This window comes from Leptodactylus fuscus, chromosome 6, assembly GCF_031893055.1.
Source record: "Leptodactylus fuscus isolate aLepFus1 chromosome 6, aLepFus1.hap2, whole genome shotgun sequence".
Lineage (NCBI taxonomy): Eukaryota > Metazoa > Chordata > Amphibia > Anura > Leptodactylidae > Leptodactylus > Leptodactylus fuscus.
The window spans coordinates 138,793,779-138,817,617 of NC_134270.1; the positions used below are offsets into that span (position 1 = coordinate 138,793,779).

Here is a 23,839-nt window from a genome sequence, read left to right on the forward strand (position 1 = left end):
TAAAACAGTGTGTTCAAGTCAAATGCAGCGATACCAGAAGGCAGGAAAAGAATTGGAGAGAGTTCTTAAAGGGATTTTCCAGGCTGAAGTTATGAATTACTCACCCCCACGATAGGTCACTAATATCAGATTGGCGGAGGACTGAAAGACAGTACCCCATGAATTAGTTGTACTAAACAGGTGATATACAGAGAATGGAGCAGGACGCAGACAGCGCCGTTCTCTGTGCACTGGCTGAACTGAGTCACTGCAGCTTAGCTCCCAATCAAGTGAATGAGATTTAACATGCAGTAACCTGATCGGACAGAGAGAACAGCACTCTCTGCTTCCTGCTCCATTCTCTGTATATCAGATGCTGACAGTGGTTGGACGAGCACAACCAAGTACTTTCCTGGCCCCCTAATTCCCCAGACTTGTGCTCAGTCTATGCACTACAGTCATGGCTCCAAATGCCCAAGACAAGCTATCAGCACCTTACTACGTCACTCCCAGCCAATGATGTCTGTGCAGCACATGGCGGTTTCTGTGAGTATTTAGATGGTGGTCATAATAATGTGACTGTCCTGATGGGGTGTTTCATATTTTCCTAACCAGACATCTTTTAATGTGCTATGCCTACCGTGAAAGTGACAGCTTTTGCTCCTACTTTCTTCAGTGTGGCCCCAGTACAGTAAGGCCTAAATTTCACTCTCTAAACATTGACTATGCTACAAACACATTAAGATAGTCAGCTGTGATGACAAGCCATAGCCCTTCAATAAACACTTTACATGAGAGGGGATTAACCTTATCTATGCCATAAAGATAATATAGGCAAGTGCAAAGTACATGTCAATTGAGCATGAACTAGAACCAAATTAAAGCTCTGTTCACATCATGTTTTTCAATCTAATCCTCTGATGGAAAGCTGCAGCATATTCTACTGTGTACAGTGCAATACCTTGGCCATAGGGTACCAATGTGAAAATAAGCAAATATAACATAGTCCGTAATAAGCATATACCCCTGCTGGAGCAGAAGCAGCAGGTTACCCAAGTTTATAAATGCTGCAGGATGTGGAGTATCACTTTACAATTCTCTAACTATTAATATGTATATTATGGGTTCAGGGACTGTTTCTAATATGGAGTACTATTACACACTTGCTGAAAGGGTGTATTAAAGGGTCTCCCCACACTTTGAAATAGATCTGTGGACCGAGACCCAGGCACCGCAAGTTCTTCAAAGAGCTGATGGGCCAGGGCCTGGGCATCAGACCCCAGACGATTTTAAATTGAAGACTTATCCTAAACTTTCTTACTAATAAATTAGCAGTTCTCGCAAAGTCCTAATTATTAGATGCTCAGAATGCAGCAGGGTACAGGACCATGCCTCTCCTGTTGCTCCCCTAATCTTTATCGGACATCAATGACTCTGCTCTCCTCTTTTGACCTGCAGCTGGAATAGAGCTGGAAAAGAGTCAGGGTAAGTTCACATGGGTTTTTTGGATCGGAACCTGAGGCGGAGGCTGCCTCAGGTTCCGATCCAAAAACCAGAAGCCACGACTGAAAGCCGTTGCACTGCACCGGCATCCAGACGCGCACTCTGCTCCGGATTAGGCCCAATGAATGGGCCTAGTTCGGAGGAGGGAGTTTTTACAAGCTGAATCGCGAGGCGACTCGGCCTGAAGAATGAACATCTCGCTTCTTTTTTCCAGGAGCCAGAAGAAAAGGCATTTGAAGGAGTCATGCCACAAACAAAAGTTATACCCCATCTACAGAACTTTGGGTGTAGGGTCTATGGAAAAGCTTCATAGATAGGCATCTAAGCAAGTCCTCAATAACTTCACTGTATGTCCATAAGTGTGCAAAAAAGAATAAAATAAATCTGGTCATGCGATGTCTGCCAAGCCATTTTACAGATCTTGGTCCTCCTATCTCAAAGACTTGAGAGATATAAACAGGTTTTTCCTTATAAAGATAGAAATTATATACAAGCCAATGCTACACTGTGCATCAAACATAGCACAACAGAGTGTTATTTTATGAAGGCAGAGGATATACCCCCATAGGTAGAGTTGCTATGAACCACACATGAACCTATAGACACAATACAGAGTGTTTGTGCAGCTGTCTACCCTGCCACGCTCGCCCTTTCCTGGAGGCCATTTTGTTGTGGTGCTGCTCCTGCTGTGTTTACACGCGGTGGACCTCTGGAATTGCACGCTGATGTGCGCTCTGCATTCCTGCCAGCGGGGACAGCGCTCACAGGTTCTCTCATGGGCTGATTTTAACCCTTTGTAACCAAAAGAAGAGGGTACTACTTACCATGTGCGGATGATGCTGAGCGCTGGGTATATTGGATTCTTGGAAAAAGGCGCTGAGAGCGGTCTAAGAAAAATGGACAAGAAATACTTGGGTTAGACCTGCAGGTAGCAATGGAGGCATGTGTAAAAAAATAAATAAATTAAAAAAAATGCGATAAACCAAATAGTTCCGCTATATACTCCCTATATAAATAAATGTGTGGATGATAGAGCAGCAGCTGAACATCAGAGAGGCCAGCTCACTGTGTACACATATAGGAGGTAGGATGAGAGGTCAGTAAACAGAACCCTATGGAAGGAACATTAACCCAGATTTGTCTTGTAGATGCTGATGACATCAGCAGTGGCTGGAGAAACAGGAAGGGAGCGTTCACAAACACCTCTGACAAAATAATGATGGCTGTCTTCAGGGAAGGGAAGCCGTTACGGCATACATAATAAATAAATATACATACATTATATGGATAGAAAAGTTCCACACAGTAAATCTAAAATCTAAGAGACGATATAGATTAAGGGTGAGAAGTGACTTGGACTTTTCAGTGCTGCATTACATAGCGGGAGCCATTCACACAGTGCTGATCACAGGATAATCTGCTTCGGCGGCCCCGAGACAATAGCCAAGCATGCCAGGTATGTACGGACATGCAGCCGGCTGCAGATACACCGACCTGGGGTGACATGACTTGTAAAAGGGATCTCTTTGTCCCCCTGTACAATGTGCGGCGGTGCTGTGGTTTAGGCAGGCTAGCTGCTGGGAAGTGTGCACGCATTGTATTGTATGTAAACAAACCCAAACGCCACCCTTACCCCAACATGCGAGGCGTGCCGTGAGAGCACAACATAATGGCTTCTATCCCCATGGACACATAGTATTCGTGGAGGGTGAAAATATCACAGCTAGACGGTATTATGCAACATATACCGAATGCACAGCTACATAGAGACTAGAAAACCTCCCTTCCCCCACCTCATCCACGTATGATTGTAAACACTGAATACTGGCCCCCACACACGGGGTCCCTGGAACCCTCCACCAATACTACAGGATACACATTATACGGGGAAAACAAAGGAAATCCAACCCAGTAGCCCTGGCTAGATAAACATATATATGTGTGAGAGTATATGTGTGTGCAGCAGAACGAGGCGGAGACACCACTGACAACAATAACAATGAGGGTTAACTCCTTCACCACCCCAGAGCCACACTGCGGAATTCAGCAGCAGCGGGACAACAGCCGACATGTAATGTCACCTCTATAACATGCCGCACATGTGACAAGGGAAGACAAAAAAAATCCAGAGCGCAAGTCTATACAGAATATACATATGCACCATAAAGCATTACATCATGTTTACTAACAAACCTGACAAAGAAGCCAAAGAACATGAAAGCTCATAATCCTACAACATGAAGGACCGGCGCACACCGTGCACATCTGTCCTAGACATTGGTAATGCCTTCAAGCTAGGAAATTTATACAAAATTGTCAAATATACACAAGTGTAAAAAAATTACTATTGGATTTCCTGAAGGAAGACAGACAAAACAGTTACTGTAGTATACATAATATCTGGGCTTTCTAGGTATATACAGGACATGTGATAAATCGGGTTATTCTAATAGAATTATACCATAAGGAATAAAGTATTACTCCATTATATGTAATACCTTATAGATTTGTCTACACAAGTATTTCAAGGAAAGGGTTACTTTATTACAGATATGACTGCATTATACCTGTATGTGCGAGATTCATCCAGATATACGGTACCCAGTACACGAGTACTATATATATATATATATATATATATATATATATACACACATACATACACACACACACACACACACTGTGTGTTCTAGATTTATGTATATCAGGTAAAGACTCAAGTATCACAGATTTACACAAAATAAGGCAAGCAAAAGACTTATGGGAGAATAGTTACTGTACTCTATATGTGATATAGATTTATATACACACACAGTATACATGTACACTAGGCAAAGGGTTCATATATATATATATATATATATATATATATATATATATATATGTGCCAAACAAAGGTTATATCAAGTGAAGGGTTATTGTATTACATACAACACCTTTAGGTTATAGGTTTAGCCAAGTCTATAGTACACATTCCATATAATAATTGTGTGTTACGGATTTATCTGTACACATGTGCATTAGGGAAAGGGTGGTGGTCTAGATATATCGACACATACAGTACACAAATACAGGAGGGAAAGGGTTACTGTACAGACATAATATACTAAATAAGGCAAGCAAAAGAATTCTAGGGAAAATAATTATAGTAAATATATAATATATATATATATATATATATATATATATATATATATATATATATATATATACACATACATACACACACACCATAAGACACAAAAGGAAGGAAGAAGGGTCCTGGTATATATAATGTGTATTACAGATTTCTATACACAGTACACCTGGGGAAGGTTACTGTATCTATTTCACATCTAATAAACCAAAATAAGACATAAAAAGAAGAATGTGTACTGTATTCTAGAGTTATCCATGTACACTTCAGGGAAAGGGTTACAAATCTAATCTACCTTCAGAAAGACAACAAAAAAAGCAGAAAGGCAAAATGGTGACAGATGAACATAATATCTGTGTTCTGGGTTTCTCTAGACATAGAAATACATTAATCAGAAACACACAACATAGAGAAATATCTGACATGGTGTATAGAAGACAAATATATATTACACACACACACTATTGCCACTATGTATAAAGCAAACATAAAAACAAACGTATAACGCTGACATCCCGGTTGTTGCTATATTTAGTGCGGTTTTCCACCCTTTGATGACTTGCTCGTTTGCTTACATCATGTTACGTGTCCATGCATTCCTTCATAGGAAGATGCAGGTTATTCCTCATCACTATGTAATGTATGTTTTTTTTCACAGATTTTCTGAGCATTTACGGCACATTTACTGTGAATATATTGTCTGAAATAAATGAAAAACTTTAAAATAAAAAAAATAATTCAAATTATTAATAATATGATTTTTTTTTTTTTTGCCAAAGCTATATAAACTGTGTAACGTGCCATAATCTAACCCCCTCCTCTATAACCCACCTAGCCTGACAGTTGTCCGGCATGGATATATTCTGGGCGCAGACCTCATGCAAGACTATATGACAGATACAATTACTGTGTTTATAAATAGATCCGTGGTCACATGGTCTTACTGCAACCCCCACCCCCCTTTCTATAGAATTTTGGTGAAGGGTTATTAGGTAAAAATACCAACCAAACCAGTTTGACACCCCAACAAGCTCTCCAGGAACGCACAATGGGTACATACTCAGGCCAGACACGTATGATGTACGTTCCCATAGAGCAGGTTGTTCTCTGTACGCCTTCATCTGGCTACGTCAGGGGGGTCTAATACACACATTCATCTGCTGCTTTATGTACACGTTCACATAAGATCTCCTTATGCAAGACAGGAAGAGATATTCCACCATGTCTGCCATTGACTTCACTTCTCCTATTGTGCACTGTAAACAAGACCGCAGCACGAGGTCTGCCAGTACAATATAGCCGTATATCACAGGCCGCCACATGCACGCTAGCAGGGCTTGAACTGATCTGGTGGATAATAATGAGCATTGTTCCATAGGGTCTATAGGATTAGATTAAAGGAAGCGTTTAATTACAGACTGGGGATCTATATATAGAGAGCGGTCAGCCCACTACCAGCAGGGAAGAATGGAGCCCCTTGTCCTCCTAGCAGGACTATCATCGCCCCTAGAGGCTTCTAGGAGGGCACTGCTTATATGGCAACTGGCCATGCTTAGGATGCTGCATAAAAAGCAATTCCCCATTGCATATGTAGAGGCAATGGAATAGGGCAGGGGATGAAGGACAAGTCATTTCAAGGCAGAATATAGTGGCATGTGCTCTGGGTCATAGACCAAGTGGTATTCCCATCTCATATTTATAGAATACCTCAAATGTCTAAAGCTTGTATTAGATTGCCAGGAGCGTCGATCAATGAGACAAACGTTGATCGGCGATTGCTTGTACTGGTCTTATTACACAAGCCGATGAAAACTGAATGGGGGAGGAACAATCTCTGCTGTATTCGATTCTCCCCCATTCAGCTGCATGGATTACTAGGTACACGCTCACTCATTGGTCAGCTGTACGGCAGGTCTATTAGTGAGGACAGTTATCGATGGCGAGATAACTACCGATAACAGCCCTGAATATCGGCCATTTTCAAAACAATGGCGGTCTACTTGGCGAGTCCAATGAATGGATTTGTTGACGGACCGTGTGAATTGTCCATCGAAAAAATAAAATGTCCTATTTTTTTTTAATCCATTTTGAAGGATCCATAAATAGACTCAAGTCTGCGAGGGTTCCAAGAAAACAGGGGCCCCATGGATTAACAAAAAAAACACAGATGTGAAGAAAAAAAAAATGCTGTTTGAACTATTTTTTCTTAGCTGTTTTTATCCAGTTATACAAATACAGCCTTAGAAGCAAAATCCCACATCAATCACAGGAACCTCCGTCTACTTCTATGGAAAACCAAAAACAGGCAGGCACACTTATGTTCCTGTTTTCGGAAAACTCACATAGAAGGGAATGAAGGCAGACACACATGTCTACCAGACTGGGGTCCAAGGGGTCAATGGTGCAAGAATCAAAGACCAATGTAGCTACACTCATGTATCTGTGTTACCTTTAAGTGTTTGAAGGGGTTGTGCCCAAGTTAAAAGGGTTGTTCAGCATTACAAAATAAGGGTGCATTCAGACTACGTAACGCCGGGCGTGTATGAGAGCCGTACACGCCGGCATTACGGCAGACTGCCGAACACTTCCCATTCACTTCAATGGGAGCGCTCGTAACAGCGGCGTTTACGAGCGCTCCCATTGAAGTGAATGGGAAGTGTTCGGCAGTCTGCCGTAATGCCGGCGTGTACGGCTCTCATACACGCCCGGCGTTACGTAGTCTGAATGCACCCTAAGGCTGCTTTTTGCTAAACGCATTGCCACAACTTCCTTCAGGTTGTTTGTGGTACTGCAGTTCTGCTCCATTAAAGGGTTTCTGGCCCTGATACATGTTTCACACTGATATCCTATCCACACGATAGGTCATCAGCATTTGATTTGTGGGGGTCCGACCCCCAGACCCTACACAGATCAGCTGTTCTGACAGCTGCTGCAGTGGAGAAGGAGCAAAAGCAGCTCTGCTCCTATTCCAGTAATAGGAGGGGTGCTGCAGCCCCATCCACTCTATAGCACTGGCGCTCGAGAACTGCAGCTCTGTGCCTGTACCTTGAATAGCAGCAGAGCTGCTTGCACACCCTGTCCACTTCAGCTGCTGCTGACACCCAAAGGCCGCCAGAATAGCTGATCTGTGCAGGGTCCAAGTGTCAAACCCACACAGATCACAAACTGATGGCACCGCTTCTAGAAATCAGCCTCATCTTTCTAATATTTTGTAACCCCTCCAGATGCTTAAAATAATAAACACTGTATACTCACCTGTTCATTCAGCCAACGAGTCGATGGAGAGTTCGGGTCCCCGGTCTTTGCTGACCTTCTGCCTACATGTGAACACGTCAGCCAACCAGAAGCGAGCGGCGACAGGCCATCTGATCAGAGCATCACTGCTCATTAGGCGCATCATTCACATGCAGGCCAAAGGTCAGGAGCACCAGGGGATCTACTGGATTGCTGAAAGGACAGTTGCACATACAGTGTTTATTTTTTTTTAAGCATCTGGAAGGTGTAAGACTATGAAGTGGAACACCCCTTTAAGTAATTGCCCTTCTTTCGCCCAAGTCCTCTTTGCTTCTTAAACATCCCCTTTTGTAACTTTGGAAATAGTTAAACATATTATTCACTAGCTTTATTGTAATAGTTTATGGAAACTCTGCAGCTATAGGAGCACAGTCACACTGTGATGATGTAATCAGCAGGACAGACCATACACCCGAGCTGTGGGATGTAGGCAGAAAGTGGTGACAGTCTGCGACTTTAACCTGGGGACATACAAAGTGGCTCAGATGGTGCAACTCAAGTGTCATGTGCCCAGCTGATAGAATTTAGGGGGGGGGGGGATTAATAATTACAGTTACTACGGTAAGATATTTCCACACAAAGACTAATATATATATATATATATATATATATATATATCTCACTAGTAGCCATGTAGTCAATAGCAACCGTGTGCAGCCCTCATCAGGCTCCTGGCGTCTGCACAGTGTAGCGTGCTATGTGTGTACACTGGGTGTGTGTATAAACATGGTGTGCGCCCTCTTACCTCAAACTGCCAGTGTGCCGCTTGCAGTAACTGCTTGGCCTGGTCCGCCGCACACCCTGCAGCCAGAACAAACTGGTTAATCATGACCTGGTGTCGTAATTCTTCCATGTTTACCGACATCCCGGGCCCCGCTCCGCTCTCCCCGCCCGGCAGCCTCGTTATGTCCTCAACCACAGGACCCGGCGCGTCACCCACTGTAGGGCAGTGCCTGTCGCTGCACCGCGCACACTGATTGGACGACGGAGCTGTCACTCTATATCGTTTCACTCTGTAACTCGGCAGGCGATTTGCTAGTCAGCTTGTTTTGGCTGTCCCCGTTCGCTGATTGGTTAATCGCTCTTCGCCAGTGTTGTACTCGCCCTACTTGATGTTTTGGATCGTGCTGATTGGCTGGCTTCTTGTGTTGACGAGCGCAGAGACAGTCACGCCTTTTGCTGATTGGTGCAGAGACCGGGTCGCCGCTGATTGGCTAGCGCAGTAGAGTTTGAACACTGGGCTACGAGACTTCAGCTTATCTGATTGGACGGCGAGTGCCCGTATGTGACAACAGGGAAATGTGGCCAAGTTCATTGAGGACTTTGTGAGGATGAGAGGCCGGGAGGACGCTGCGTGTGTGCAAACACTGAGGCCTGTACAGACCCTGGCCGACCTGCCCGCCCTCAGGGAACACTGAGTCATAAGGCTGCACTTTCCTCGACGTGTACTTCTGTGTTATGGAGGCAACAACAACAAAGGGAACTCCTCATACAGCTAACAGCCTGTCTGTGAGGAAATGAGAGCGGCGATGGATAATGGCGGACAGGAGATTTGTCATATACGCTTAGAGAGGCTTTAACGGTCGCTGGTCGACATTTTTTTCACCGTGGCGTATTTATAAGTGTAACTGATAGCTAACAATTTATTAATACGTGTCACATCTGCGTTGGAGCCTTAATTTGGAGAGTCTGTCGTAGTGGGCGCCAAAAAAAAAAAAAATCGTCGGACAAAACGGTTCAACTTTTGTGGCCATTCAATAGAATGGACCCCATTATAGTCCATTGGTGTCCACAATTTTATCAGTCCGTTGTCCTGGACCTCTAACGATCCCGTACAGCTGACGCTAGTGTGAACCTAGTGTCGGTGTGTTCAGACAGTTGTATTCTGCGTACACTGGACTGTACAATAGTGAATATGCTGCAATTCACACAACCAGTTTCCACAAAGACACGGAGCATGCTGTAATTCAGTCCACAACTTGGACAATTGTTTCCCAAATCCGTCTCCCACGGACAGATGAACAGCACACAGGTGACATCCATGTGCCGGCTGTGCCTTTCGTTCATGTCCAACCGTAAGCACGTGTTTGTATGGTATCATTACAAAGTACAATTTGTCCCACAAAAAAATAAATTGCAGCTTGTACCACAAAAAAATGAGCCCACACAACTCTCTCAATGGAAGTAAAAAAGATAAGGAAATAAAAAAAATATTTTTTTAGTATCATTATGTTTTATAACTAGCAAAACGTAACTAAAACTATACAAATTTGGGATAGCTCAGTTTGTTCTGAGATGCAGAATAAAGTCATTTACAGTGCCTTGCAAAAGTATTCACCCCCTTGAACTTTTCATCCTTTAGCCACATTTCAGGCTTCAAACATAAAGATAAATTGAAATTTTGAGGGGAAGAATCAACAAGTGGGACACAATTGTGAAGTGGAACGAAATTTATTGGATATTTTAAACTTTTTTAACAAAGAAAAAACTGGAAAATTAAGCGTGCATTATTATTCGACTCCCCTTGTGTTAAAAGGATTCTACTATTAAAAACTTTTTTTTTCTAGTTATCACGTCGGAATAGCCTTAAGAAAGGCTATTCGTCTCTTACCTTTATCAGTCGCCTCCGGCCCGCCGTTTGGTAGGAATACCAGTTTTACCGGTATGTAAATGAGTTCTCTCGCAGCACTGGGGGCGTCCCCAATGCTGCAAGAGAACTCTAGCGCCGCCTCCGTCTTCGTCAGCAGCGTCTTCTTCATCGTCTTCTTCCGGTGCAGGTTTCCAACTTCTAGGCCTGGGGCACAGCAGACTGCACATGCCCACAGGCCACGCGAAAATGGCTGCTTACACAGTATTGTAAGCGGCCATTTTCACGTGGCCTGTGGGCATGCGCAGTCTGCTGTGCCCGAGGCCTAGAAGTCGGAAACCTGCATCGGAAGAGGAGGATGAAGAAGACGCTGCTGACAAAGATGGAGGCGGCACTGGAGAGAGTTCTCTCGCAGCATTGGGGACGCCCCCAGTGCTGAGCGCTGGGACCCACCCTCAGTGCTGCGAGAGAACTCATTTGCATAACGACGAAAACCGGTATTTCTACCGAATGGCGGGCCGGAGGCGACTGATAAAGGTAAGAGACGAATAGCCTTTCTAAAGGTTATTCCGACGTCTTAAGGAGAAAAAAAAAAGATATTTAATGGTAGAATCCCTTTAATACCTTGTAGCGGCACCTTTTGCTGCAATTACAAGTCGCTTGGGGTTTGTCTCTATCAGTTTTGCACATCGAAAGACTGAAATTCTTGCCCATTCTTCCTTGCAAAACAGCTGGAGCTCAGTGAGGTTGGATGGAGAGCGTTTGTGAACCGCAGGAATCAGCTCTTTCCACAGATTCTCGATTGGATTCAGGTCTGGACTGTGACTGGGCCATTCTAACACCTGGATACGTTTATTTGCGAACCATTCCATTGTAGATTTTGCTTTATGTTTTGGATCATTGTCTTGTTGGAAGATAAATCTGCATCCCAGTCTCTACGGTCTTTTGCAGACTCCAACAGGTTTTCTTCCAGAATGGTCCTGTATTTGGCTCCATCCATCTTCCCATCAATTTTAACCATCTTCCCTGTCCCTGCTGAAGAAAAGCCGTCCCAAACCATAATGCTGCCACCACCATGTGTGACAGTGGGGATCAGGGCGTGTTCAGGGTGATGAGTGGTGTTGCTTTTACGCCAAACATATAGTTTTGCATTGTGGATTTTTGCTTCATCTAACCAGAGCACCTTCTTCCACATGTTTGGTGTTTCCCAGGTGGCTTGTGGCAAACTTTAAACAAGACTTTTTATGGATATCTTTGAGAAATGACATTCTTCTTGACCCTCTTCCATAAAGGCCAGATTTGTGCAGTGTACGACTGATTGTTGTCCTATGGACAGACTCTCCCACCTCAGCTGTAGATCTCTGCAGTTCATCTCTGATCAGTCTTCTCCTTGTTTAGAGGGACGGCCGGGTCTTGGTAGATTTGCAGTGGTCTGATACTCCTTCCATTTCAATATGATTCCTTGCACAGCGCTCCTTGGGATGTTTAAAGCTTGGGAAATCTTTTGTATCCAAATCCAGCTTTAAGCTTCTCCACAACAGTATCTCGGACCTGCCTGGTGTGTTCCTTGGTCTTCATGATGTTCTCTGTGCTTTAAACAGAACCCTGAGCCTATCACAGAGCAGGTGCATTTATACGGAGACTTGGTTACACACCGGTGGATTGTATTTATCATCATCAGTCATTTAGGACAACATTGGATCATTCAGAGAACTGAACTGAACAGAACCGAGTTTGCTGCACTGAAAGTAAAGGGGCACAAAAATTGTGTCCCACTTGTTGTTGATTCTTTCCCCCAAAATTTAAATTTGATATCTCTATGTTTGAAGACTGAAATGTGGCAAAAGGTTGAAAAGTTCAAGGGGGCCGAATACTTTCGCAAGGCACTGTATACCGCTCAGGTACTCCAAAATAGGGGATAAAGATCTGGTCAATGAGAGTCTTGACTGTTGGCACCCGCAATGCACTGCATGATCCACTGAGTTCTCCATGTGAATGGAATGGCCACCACTCTATTCACTTCTATCTCCAGCGGTCCTCTAGAAGTAAATGGTGCATTCAGGGGAACTTTCATGACCTAAGTTCTTGCAATCACTTGGGGTCCTAGTGTTCAGACTAGTCCTCTGGGTCAGTATCTTTCATATGGAAACCTCTTTGAGGCCAAGGCCCCACGGAACGTCCTTCAGCCAAAAACCGCTGCGGGAAAAAACGCTATGGCAACGCATCACGGTTCTTCCCACAACACTTTAAACAGAAAGTTCACAGAGTTTTCCTCTGCAGACTTTCTGTTGCATATCTATGCATGCAGAAAACGGAAACCTGTCATGCCGAGTCCGGCCGTGGGCGCCGGTGAGCGTTTTATGCTCTGCGCGGCGAAACCGTTTTTTTTTGTTGTTTTTTTACCAGACACAGAGTACTGCATGTCCAACTCTGTGTCCGGTTTAAACAAACCAGTTTTGCCATGGAGAGCATAAAACGCTCACCGGCGCTCACGGCCGGATACTTTTCAAACCCATTCAAATGAATGAGTTTGAAAGAGTCCTGCAGGTTTCCATCTCCTGCCCCTGTTTTGTGCAGGAAACGGGAACCTGCAGAACGGAGACCCGGGCACAGATGTGAACGAGCCCTTAGCGGTCACTTCCACCAGAAAAGCCCCAGGGTGCTGCAGGTACTGGACAGTGGCCTGAGACACAGGAGCACTGGGACAGGTGAGTATTTTTTTTATTATTATTATTTTTCACCTCTCCTGCCGAAATGCTAAAATATCCTGGACAACTCCTTTAGTAACTCCAGTCTTCATAGATCTGCACTTGAACTATTCACATGGACATTTTTTCTACCTTAACGCTAAGGCCCTACATGGCGTCCTGCAGCAAAAAAGCGCTGGAGGAAAAACCATGGCGGCAGCACAGCGCTTTAGACAGAAAGTTCTCAGAGCTTTCCTCTGTGGACTTTCTGCCTCAATTATACCTGTGGCAAAACTGCCAGCGTTTCCATAGGTATAATTGACACGCCAGTTTTGGAAATCTCTGTGTCCGCGCTGTAGTTTTGTACTGCAAAGTGGCCATGAATCCCATCCACTTTGCTCTGACTATAAAACACCGCAATTTTTTCCGCAGCGTTTCTGCCAAGAGCAAATTACGGCGTTTACGCCATGTGGGGCCCTGGCCTAACAGACCATCAAAAAATAGGACATTTCACAAATCCCTGATAGATTCAAGTCCATGAAGTATCTGTGAAATTAGATGCCCAAAAGACAAAGAACAGTTGTGAAAAACAGGCCATTTTCTCATGGCCTGTGAGCATGCGCAGTCTGCTCTGCCCGAGGCCTAGAAGTCTGAAACCTGCTCAGGATGAAGAGGATGTTGCTGATGAAGATGGAGGCGGCGCTGGACAAAGTTCTCTTGCAGCATTGGGGATGCGCCCCAGTGCTATTTGAGCGCTAGGGCCCGCCCCCAGTGCTGCGAGAAAACTCATTTGCATACTGACAAAAACCGGGATTCCTACAGAACAGCAGCACAGAGAAGACAACGAAAGGTAGGAGAAGAATAGCCTTTCTTAAGGCTATTCTGACGTGTTATTCAGAAAAAAAGTTTGTATGATGGGATCCCTTTAATTATAGAGAATACAAGTTTTTCTTAAAACAAACATGTCAGGAGAGAAGACAGGAATTAGATGTGCGTGAACATGTCTTTATTGTGATACATTACGCTATAAATAACACCCTAGTCAGGAATAGTTGTATCTTTAGTAACATATATCTTGTATGTTCTTCTATACTTTTCTTTACTAGGATGAAGCTGTTTTGATAAGGTTATGCCGAACTGTGTTGAACACAAGCCTAGGCCTAACGCCGTTCATGAAAACTTCGGTAACCCTACAGAAAAAGCCTGAGAACCCGTCCTTTGTGTGGGAGGGTGAGTCACTTCCTCTCTCATTGTTTAGGCCATGGAATGTTTGCAGAGCTGCCAGCATGTGTGTATAATGTGTGCAGGAAACAGCTTGTCACAGGGCAACCACTGTATTCCTTGCTTCAAGAGCTGACAATCAGTTTCCTCTAAAGGGGAATTCTCAAATAGTAAAGAAATACAACCGAAACAAACATTTTTGAAAAGTTTTTGGTCGCTACAGCAGCAGATAATATACACTACATAGTTGGTATCACCGATACAATTTGTAACTTAAATTATCCAACATAGTTTTGGTGGTTTATGAGAAGAAATGATGATAGAATACTATGGATACTTAATGTATATGTGATATTGTAGATACATATATACTGTGCTTATATTTGTGTGTGTGTGTGTGTGTGTATATATATATATATATATATATATATATATATATATATATATATATATATATTAGCTTCTGCCCGCAACTTCGTCTGCAGGTTGTTGTTGGCTATGAGCCACTTATATTAGCGAAATGCGGTTGGCGATCATCCACCTGCGTCCGCGTCTCGGCTCTGCTACATCTGTGCATATGCGCAGCAGACGCAGCTGTATGTACATCCCTATGGAGAACAGAGCAAGATGTGCTACCGTGCTGCCTCAGCTCTGCTACATGTGACAATTTGGATCAGAGGGGTTGTCTTGTGTGAGTGTCTTAGCAGTGTCTGTGTTAGACACGGCTGAACGGCTGCTGCTGAACTTTGACACAGTTCACCCTTCCCCCAGCAAAGCCCGAACAGCACATGCCCTAGTGTTACGTACACAAACGGCTACCGCACTGTCTCAGCTCTACTACATCTGGCAATTTGGATTACAGGGGTTGTCTTGTGTGAGAGTGTCTGAGCAGCTTCTGTGTTACAAACGGCTGAACGGATGTTGGTGACATGTGCCACAGTTCTTCCCCCTCCCCCATCAGAGGCAGAACAACACATTCCCCATCGTACTCACTAAAACTCTACTCCCGATATACTCCTTTTGCCCAGACACAGCCTGCATGTTCTGTAGTCTCCTGATCTTCCATGAGACTGCATTTTCTTCAGCTTTCACACTGTCCAGCATCATCCAATATAGCTCTGCCCACAAATTAGCATGTAGCCCCGCCCACTGCATGGCCTGATTCTATCGGAGAATGGCTCAAGGACCTGTGATGACATCATCACAGGTCCTTTAGTGATGTGTGAACCTAAATTCCATCATAGCAGTCGTGTAGGGACGTCATTTACCGGGATAAAAAGTAGCCTATGTTTTAATCGGGCTTCCTATCTATGTATGTGGCAAGTCTCAGGCAAATCCGTTCAGTCGTTTTTGCGTGATTAAGGAAAAAACATCTAAACATGCAAACACACAAACTTACACATTTATAATATTAGTAGGATATATATATATATATATATATATATATATATATATATATATATATATATATATATTTTTTTTTACAATGGTTACTAATAACCCTGAATATTATAGTATACAGATGAGTTCTTATCCAGGAAGAAGAAGTTCGTCTCTCTAGTGCCATCAATTGGATCGTCTCCCTATACGTTTTTTTGTTGGGAATGCAGCCAGTGTTGATTGTGCCTCTAAGTCTATTCTATGTCAGCATCAGAGGTGCCCGAATTACGCCTCTAAGGGTAAGTTCACACAGGGTTTTTTGGTCAGGCTTTTGAGGCTGTATCCGCCTCAAAATCCTGACCAAAAAGACGGCTCCCATTCTTCAGACCCCAGAGTATAATAAGAGTAAGCCCAGGTGAGGTGAGCAAAATAACAGTGTTACTCACCTCTCCTGGGCTACGTCCTCTTTGGGTTTCTACTGGCCTCCTGAATGACATCAGAGACCCCTGAGGCCTGTGATTGGGTAATGACACACAGACACAAGCCTGGATAGGACTTTAGGGTTCCTTCTGTGTTAGCCAGAGCAAAAATCTGTAAACAAAGAGACAGGGTAAGGCTATATACTATGTGGTCACCTCTATCAGGTAATACAACATTCTGCAGGAGAAATGTGACAATACCTTCCCTGACAATATAATAGTATATGCTGTTGTGTATGGGCTTCAGGAACTGGACCCATAGCAATAACCCACTTTATTTAGAACAAGGGGTTACCATGGTGAGAGCTTTGAAGAAATATTCTCATGTTAGACATGGCATCCAGTCAGACACTCCGCGTTGGGAGGAGGGAGTGTCTTCAGGCGGATTCGCGAGGTGAATCGACCTGAAGAATGAGCATGTCCTTTCTTTTTTTGATTTCAATGGGAGCCGTCTTTTTGGTCAGGATTTTAAGGCGAATACGGCCTCAAAATCCTGACCAAAAAACCCTGTGTGAACTTACCCTTAGGCTACATGCACACAGCCATGGCAGTTGTTACTGTCCATAAATCCAGCAATCCACCAAAAAACATGTCAGTATGTTGTCCGCAATCATGGATCCACAAAAATATATGATCCCCTACACTTGTCTGTACCACAAATGCAACTAAGAATAGGCTCATCATTTGTGGTCCTTTACTACCGCGCTGACAAACAGCCATATAAACCACGGATGAGTGTATGGGGCTATAGAAATGAATGGGTTTGCACTTTTATCTGCAATTGCAAACCCACAATTGCGGATGAAAACTACAGTCGTGTGCATGGATCCTGAGGGTGTAGTTAGTGATAACAGCGTTTACTTTTCTGGGACATCCTAACGCCTGTATATGACATCATTATAATTACCTTCTAATTACATAGCGATCTTATTGTGTCTGCATTTTCTATGTGCTATAATGTCATAGTGGGAATTATTCATTTCATGAGACATCACTGTATTTATTATCTCTGTACTGTGACATCACTATGTGCTTTATTCTGGTATTGTGACATCACTGTGTATATTATCCCTGTACTATGACATCACTGTGTGTGTTATCCCTCTACTATAACATCACTGTGTGTGTTATCCCTGTACTATAACATCACTTTGTTTATTATCAACTAGTAGAATACCCGCGGCTTCGCTCGCGGAAAATATGTTAACTAGAGATGAGCGAGTGCTATTATAAACAGCCGTTTCGAATAGCATGCACCCATAGGAATGAATGGAAGCGGCCGGCCACCGGCAAAGTGTGCGTGCCGGCCACTTCTATTCATTCTTATGGGTGCGTGCTATTTGAATCGGCCGTTTCGAATAGTACTCACTCATCTCTAGCTTAAACCCCTGCGTGCCGGCTGCATCCATTATTGTTAACTTATTGGTTATGCGAAAGTAAAATTTTCAGTGTCACACTGAAACTGACATTTTCAGAGCTACAGTAGATTTCTTTTTTCCAAATTTTTATTATTTTGGCATTTTACTACTTTGTTGTAACATTGATGTGAACAATAAGTACTTTTTTATTGATTTTACATATTCAATACATATTATGTAGTATAAACTATTACAACTATTTTTTTTTACTTTTTTTTTAAATCAAAAATTAAAACCCACATCTCAGTAATGAAAACCGCCTCAATTGCATACTTTTGTAGTTGCCCATAGCAACCAATCACAGCTCACCTTTCAGGGCGAGTTCACACCTGCGCCCGGTCTCCTCTTTAGCCAATCCGGCGGGTTTCTGTCTTCTGCCCAAAGAAACTGGACAGGGGACAGAAAACCGGCAGTCAGTTTTCAAACCCATTCACTTGTATAGGTTTGCAAAGTGACCGCCCATGAGCGTCTATGGAACCACCAAATCCATGGACCGGAGTCCGTGGAAAATACTGTAGTGTGCAAGCAGCCACTAAAGATACCAGAAATGTTTTGTCAGTGCGTGCGTGTATGTGTGTGTGCACGTGTGTGGTCCGTGTATATATGCGTGTGCGCACGCGTGTGATCCATGTGTATATGTGTATGTATGCGTGTGTGGTCCATATATATATATATATATATATATATATATATATATATGTATGTATGTACGTACGCATGTGATCCATGTGTTTGTGTGTGCGCAGTGCAAGTATCCATGCGTGCAGTAGTTGTTTGTGAGTACGCATGTGCTCTGTTCGTCCGTGTGCGCAGTGTGCATCCATCTGAGTGTGTTTGCGTGCATGTGTAGTCCTTGCGTGCGTGCGTGTGTGTTTGTGGTGTGCATGTCGTATTTGTGCGGTGGTGTTTGTGCTATGTATGTCTAGAGTGGTCTGGTGTTTGTGTGGTGTGTTGTGACATTTGTGTAGTGTTGTGCTTGGTGTATGTGTGCTGTCTGTGTGATGTTTATATGGTGTTTGTGAAGTGTTTGTGTGTTGTGTGGTGGTGCGGCCCCTTTAGCAGCGACTCTTTGGCACCATCTCTATAATCCGTCCCTGTCAGTCACAACTGTTGTTTTCCCCTCAGCACTTTCACCTTCACATTTCCCCATTATATGTATAGGGCCTAACTTCAGGGGCCCCAATCTCATGACGGGGGGATGCTAGCAAGATATAACGTGCACAGTATTCTGCTCCTGTGGGTGGAGAGGGGGCGTGCCAAATTTCACCCAAATTGGGCGAGAACTGGGGATTTGTATAGAGCGGGCTACTACAGATTTTGAGTTTTATATATATAGATGTCACATGTATTTATTATCCCTAAGCTGTGACATCACTGTGTTAATTATCTCTATGCTATGATATCACTCTGTGCATTATCCCTATGCTGTGACATGACTGTGTGTATTATCCCTATGCTGTGACATCACTGTGTATATTATCCCTATGCTGTGACATCACTGTGTGTATTATCTCTGTACTGTGACATCACTGTGTGTATTATCCCTGTAGTGTGACATCACTGTGTGTATTATCCTGTACTGTAACATCACTGTGTGTATTATCCCTGTACTGTGACATCACTGTTTATTTTATCCCTGTACTGTGACATGACTGTGTGTATTATCCCTGTACTGTGACATCACTGTCTGTATTATCCCTGTACTGTGACATCACTGTGTGTATTATCCCTGTACTGTGACATCACTGTGTATTATCCCTATTCTGTGACATCACTGTGTGTATTATCCCTGTACTGTGACATCACTGTGTGTATTATCCCTGTACTGTGACATCACTGTGTGTATTATCCCTGTACTGTGACATGACTGTGTGTATTATCCCTGTACTGTGACATCACTGTGTGCATTATCCCTATGCTGTGACATGACTGTGTGTATTATCCCCGTACTGTGACATCACTGTGTGTATTATCCCTATGCTGTGACATCACTGTGTGTATTATCCCTGTACTGTGACATCACTGTGTGCATTATCCCTATTCTGTGACATCACTGTCTGTATTATCCCTGTACTGTGACATCACTGTGTGTATTATCCCTGTACTGTGACATCACTGTGTGTATTATCCCTGTACTGTGACATCACTGTGTATTTTATCCCTGTACTGTGACATCACTGTGTGTATTATCCCTGTACTGTGACATCACTGTGTGTATTATCTCTGTACTGTGACATCACTGTGTGTATTATCCCTGTACTGTGACATCACTGTGTGTATTATCCCTGTACTGTGACATCACTGTGTGTATTATCCCTGTACTGTGACATCACTGTGTGTATTATCCTTGTACTGTGACATCACTGTGTATATTATCCCTGTACTGTGACATCACTGTGTATTTTATCCCTGTACTGTGACATCACTGTGTGTATTATCCCTGTACTGTGACATCACTGTGTGTATTATCCCTGTACTGTGACATCACTGTGTGTATTATCCCTGTACTGTGACATCACTGTGTGTATTATCTCTGTACTGTGACATCACTGTGTGTATTATCCCTGTACTGTGACATCACTGTGTGCATTATCCCTGTACTGTGACCTCACTGTGTGTATTATCCCTGTACTGTGACATCACTGTGTGCATTATCCCTGTACTGTGACATCACTGTGTGTATTATCCCTGTACTGTGACATCACTGTGTGTATTATCCCTGTACTGTGACATCACTGTGTGTATTATCTCTGTACTGTGACATCACTGTGTGTATTATCCCTGTACTGTGACATCACTGTGTGTATTATCCCTGTACTGTGACATCACTGTGTGTATTATCCCTGTACTGTGACATCATTGTGTGTATTATCCCTATTCTGTGACATCACTCTGTGTATTATCCCTATTCTGTGACATCACTCTGTGTATTATCCCTATTCTGTGACATCACTGTGTGTATTATCCCTGTACTGTGACATCACTGTGTGTATTATCTCTGTACTGTGACATCACTGTGTGTATTATCCCTGTACTGTGACATCACTGTGTGTATTATCCCTGTACTGTGACATCACTGTGTGTATTATCCCTGTACTGTGACATCATTGTGTGTATTATCCCTATTCTGTGACATCACTCTGTGTATTATCCCTATTCTGTGACATCACTCTGTGTATTATCCCTATTCTGTGACATCACTCTATACTGTAAAACCACTATGTGGGTTATCTCTGTGTGTAAATGTATGTCCAATAACTTCAACCAAGGAACAGGAAAGTGCATGATTGAAGGGATGAGTTAAGCTAATAAGGATACTATACATTTTTTTAGGCATCAATGCTATTTTGCTGTAAGACGACATCTATGCCATTTCTGAAGCTGTCATTTGCTGTTGCTGTGACCAGCTCCTGGGGTAGGCTATTCCACAGATTCACAGTCCATGCAGTGATGAAGCCTTGATGTCTCTGGATTTAACTTCTTATACTCCAGACGGAGAGGGTTCCCCTTCATGCCCATAGTTCTTATATATTTATACCAGTTTATCATAGCTCTCTCTCTCTTCTCCAGACTAAACACATTTAACTCCCTTAATCTCTCCTCAAACTAAACCACCCACAGTTCCTTATGGCCCCGGGGGTTTATTGTCCCATCAACCTATATTAAAGCCATCTGTGACCTCATTTTAAAAAAAGATGTAGTCCTTTGGCTTCAGTGAAGAAATGCACTGGTGCAAGGAGTGGCAGGGGGAGTATAATGCTTTTTTATCTCTGTGGTGGGCATGGTGTCGTTTACTGGTATGGTTAATTACAAATTATCCTGACATGTTCCCTTTAAACTTGCTGCTTAAGGTGGTTATGATAGATTGGGGCCTCCTGACAAGTTTTTCTGTAATGCCCTCTGGTTACTTTTTACATGCACTGAACTATTTTTGAAACAATTGAGACCCGCACGTGTCACTAAAACCGCACTCTTCTTGTAGGAATTCTAGAAAGACTGAAACACTGAATTCAGCGCACTGTCGGCTTTGCCGGTATGTGCCCTGGGGCTGGAGATATCGGTGCCATTACCAATCTCTGCCCACTGTCAGAAAGGCGTTCCTGACAGTCTAGCTGGGCTGTGAAGAACGCCCCCCTTCCCCCGCAGTACTCGTCCATAGCCCTATACTGTCAGAGTGGGGCGTACCTTACTGCCCAGCGATGACGCTACGCTGTGAAGAATGCCCCCACTACTAGTCTATGGATGAGTACAGTCAGGGGGAACGTTCCTCACAGCTTAGCATTATCGCTGGGCGGTAAGGAACGCCTCCTCTGACAATACATAGCTATGGACGAGTACTGCGGGGGAAGGGGGACGTTCCTCACAGCCCAGCTAGACTGTCAGGAACGCCTTTCTGACGGTGGGCAGAGATTGGTAATGGCACCGATATCTCCAGCCCCAGGACACATAATGGGACGGTGACAGTGCGCTGAATTCAGCACACTGTTGGCTTTCTAGTGGTACATAAAACCGCATGTGCCTGAGCACATGGAAGGTTCTTTTTAAGTTAGCTATGACAGTCCAAATTCATGAACCCTATCCAATAACATCAGATCATTATATTGTGAGTCTCCCCTTTAAGGTCCTAGAAAGCTTATTAGCACTTCTGATACTGAACCACGTAGCTCTGGCCTAGCTCAGTGGAAAGTAAGCAGTGTACTGTGCCCAGAAAGCATGTCAAAGCACGGAGAATAAGCAAAAAACTGAATCTAGGAGCCAAGGTCAGAACAAGCAGACAGACGTCCTGGAATAACAGGCGGAGGTCATTGATAGTTACCATGGAAAGGCCAGAGCAGTGGGAGACGGATCAAAAACAAGTGTGGATGGAAATGTCAGCAGTATCCGACAGTAAGTGACAGTTCAACCAAATCTAAGATTATAACCAGCAGACTCAGGGTCTTCTTACACTGCTGGAGTAAGTACTCATAACAAGGGATGACCAATAGTGTAATTGGTCAGTCTGTGCTAGATTAAGGACCTTTTACCCCGGGCAATTATTGGGGTCTAACACTACAGGAAGGGTCATTCATAAGTTATGATGGTTTTGTGTCCTTTTCTTTCCCTTATTGTCATTGGCACAAGAGGTACAAAGGAGCGTTGGAGGACCCCTGCTGATCTACAACTAATCCCAACGCTTGTAAATAGGAAATACGTTGTAAACCCCTGGCACAACCTCATATGACATCATACATCTCGCCAAAAGCTTCTACAGTACATCTGTCACTGTATAGCTGAGAACTTACAGTCTGAGCTGATATCTCCTAGCTCTCCATGCTGGCACCATGTCTGCTGTCACGCTCAGTTGCATTTTTAAGTGTCATGTTTGCACCAAGTAGAGGCGTAACTGAAAGCTCCCAGGTCTATGTGCTAGCTACAATACTGGTGTATTCTTATGATGTAGAGGAGAGGCCTTCGGGCCCCTTGCAGCTCCAGGGCCTGATAGTAATTGATGCCTTTGTACCCCCTATAGCTACAATACTCCCCTGGCACCAAGCAATAAATAGTGCCCTCACAGAATGACATTAAAGGGGATGTCGATTGGATGATTTTGCCAAAAATAAAAATCTGTTAAAAATAACAGGATCAGTTTTTCATTTTGAAAATCAAAAATGCAGCAGAAAAGCGGTAAAAACTCAAGCGTTTTTGCTGCTGTGTTTCCACTGCATTTTATTCCCCATAGTATTTTTTACCTGGGATCTGGCCATAGTCTAAGGCCTTGTTCACATCTGTGTTGGTATTCCATCTGGGGGAGTCCACATGGGGACCCCCACGAATGGAATACCGAATGCAACTGCAAGCGCTGTGCCAGTGAAAGCACACGGACCCTATAGTCTATAATGGAGTTTGTGTGCTTGCCGCCAGATCTCTGCAGGGATCATGTGGACAGAAAAGTAGTTCCCACTCTACTTTCTTGTCTGCATGATTTGTGCGGGCAGCGTGCGGCTAGCACACGGACCCCATTATGGTCTATGGGGTTCATGTGCTTTTACCGCACAGCGCTTACAGTTGCGTTCGGTATTCCGTTCGTAGGGTCCCCATGCGGAGTCCCCGAACGTAATACCGCACGCAGATGTGAACAAAGGCTGTTTCAGAAACGCTGATTTTTTTTCACCCTA

General features: G+C 43.6%; 1 protein-coding gene across 2 annotated transcripts in view; it reads right to left on the reverse strand.

Annotated features, from left to right (window-relative positions):
- The window catches only part of UBALD2 (UBA like domain containing 2), a 77,871-nt gene extending 69,028 nt beyond the window's left edge, over positions 1-8,843 (reverse strand). The window contains exons 1-2 of one of the 2 annotated variants that reach the window (XR_012716904.1): positions 8,658-8,839; positions 2,307-2,369 (exon numbers count right to left, since the gene is read on the reverse strand). Coding sequence is in view for 1 of the 2 variants with exons in the window: in XM_075277417.1 (XP_075133518.1) it covers positions 2,307-2,369; positions 8,658-8,777 (183 nt within the window). In the remaining variant the exon portion in view is untranslated. Of the gene's footprint in view, positions 1-2,306; positions 2,370-8,657 lie in introns of both variants that reach the window. The other variant, XM_075277417.1, reaches the window with a different exon arrangement.
- Between the last annotated feature and the right edge of the window lie 14,996 nt (positions 8,844-23,839).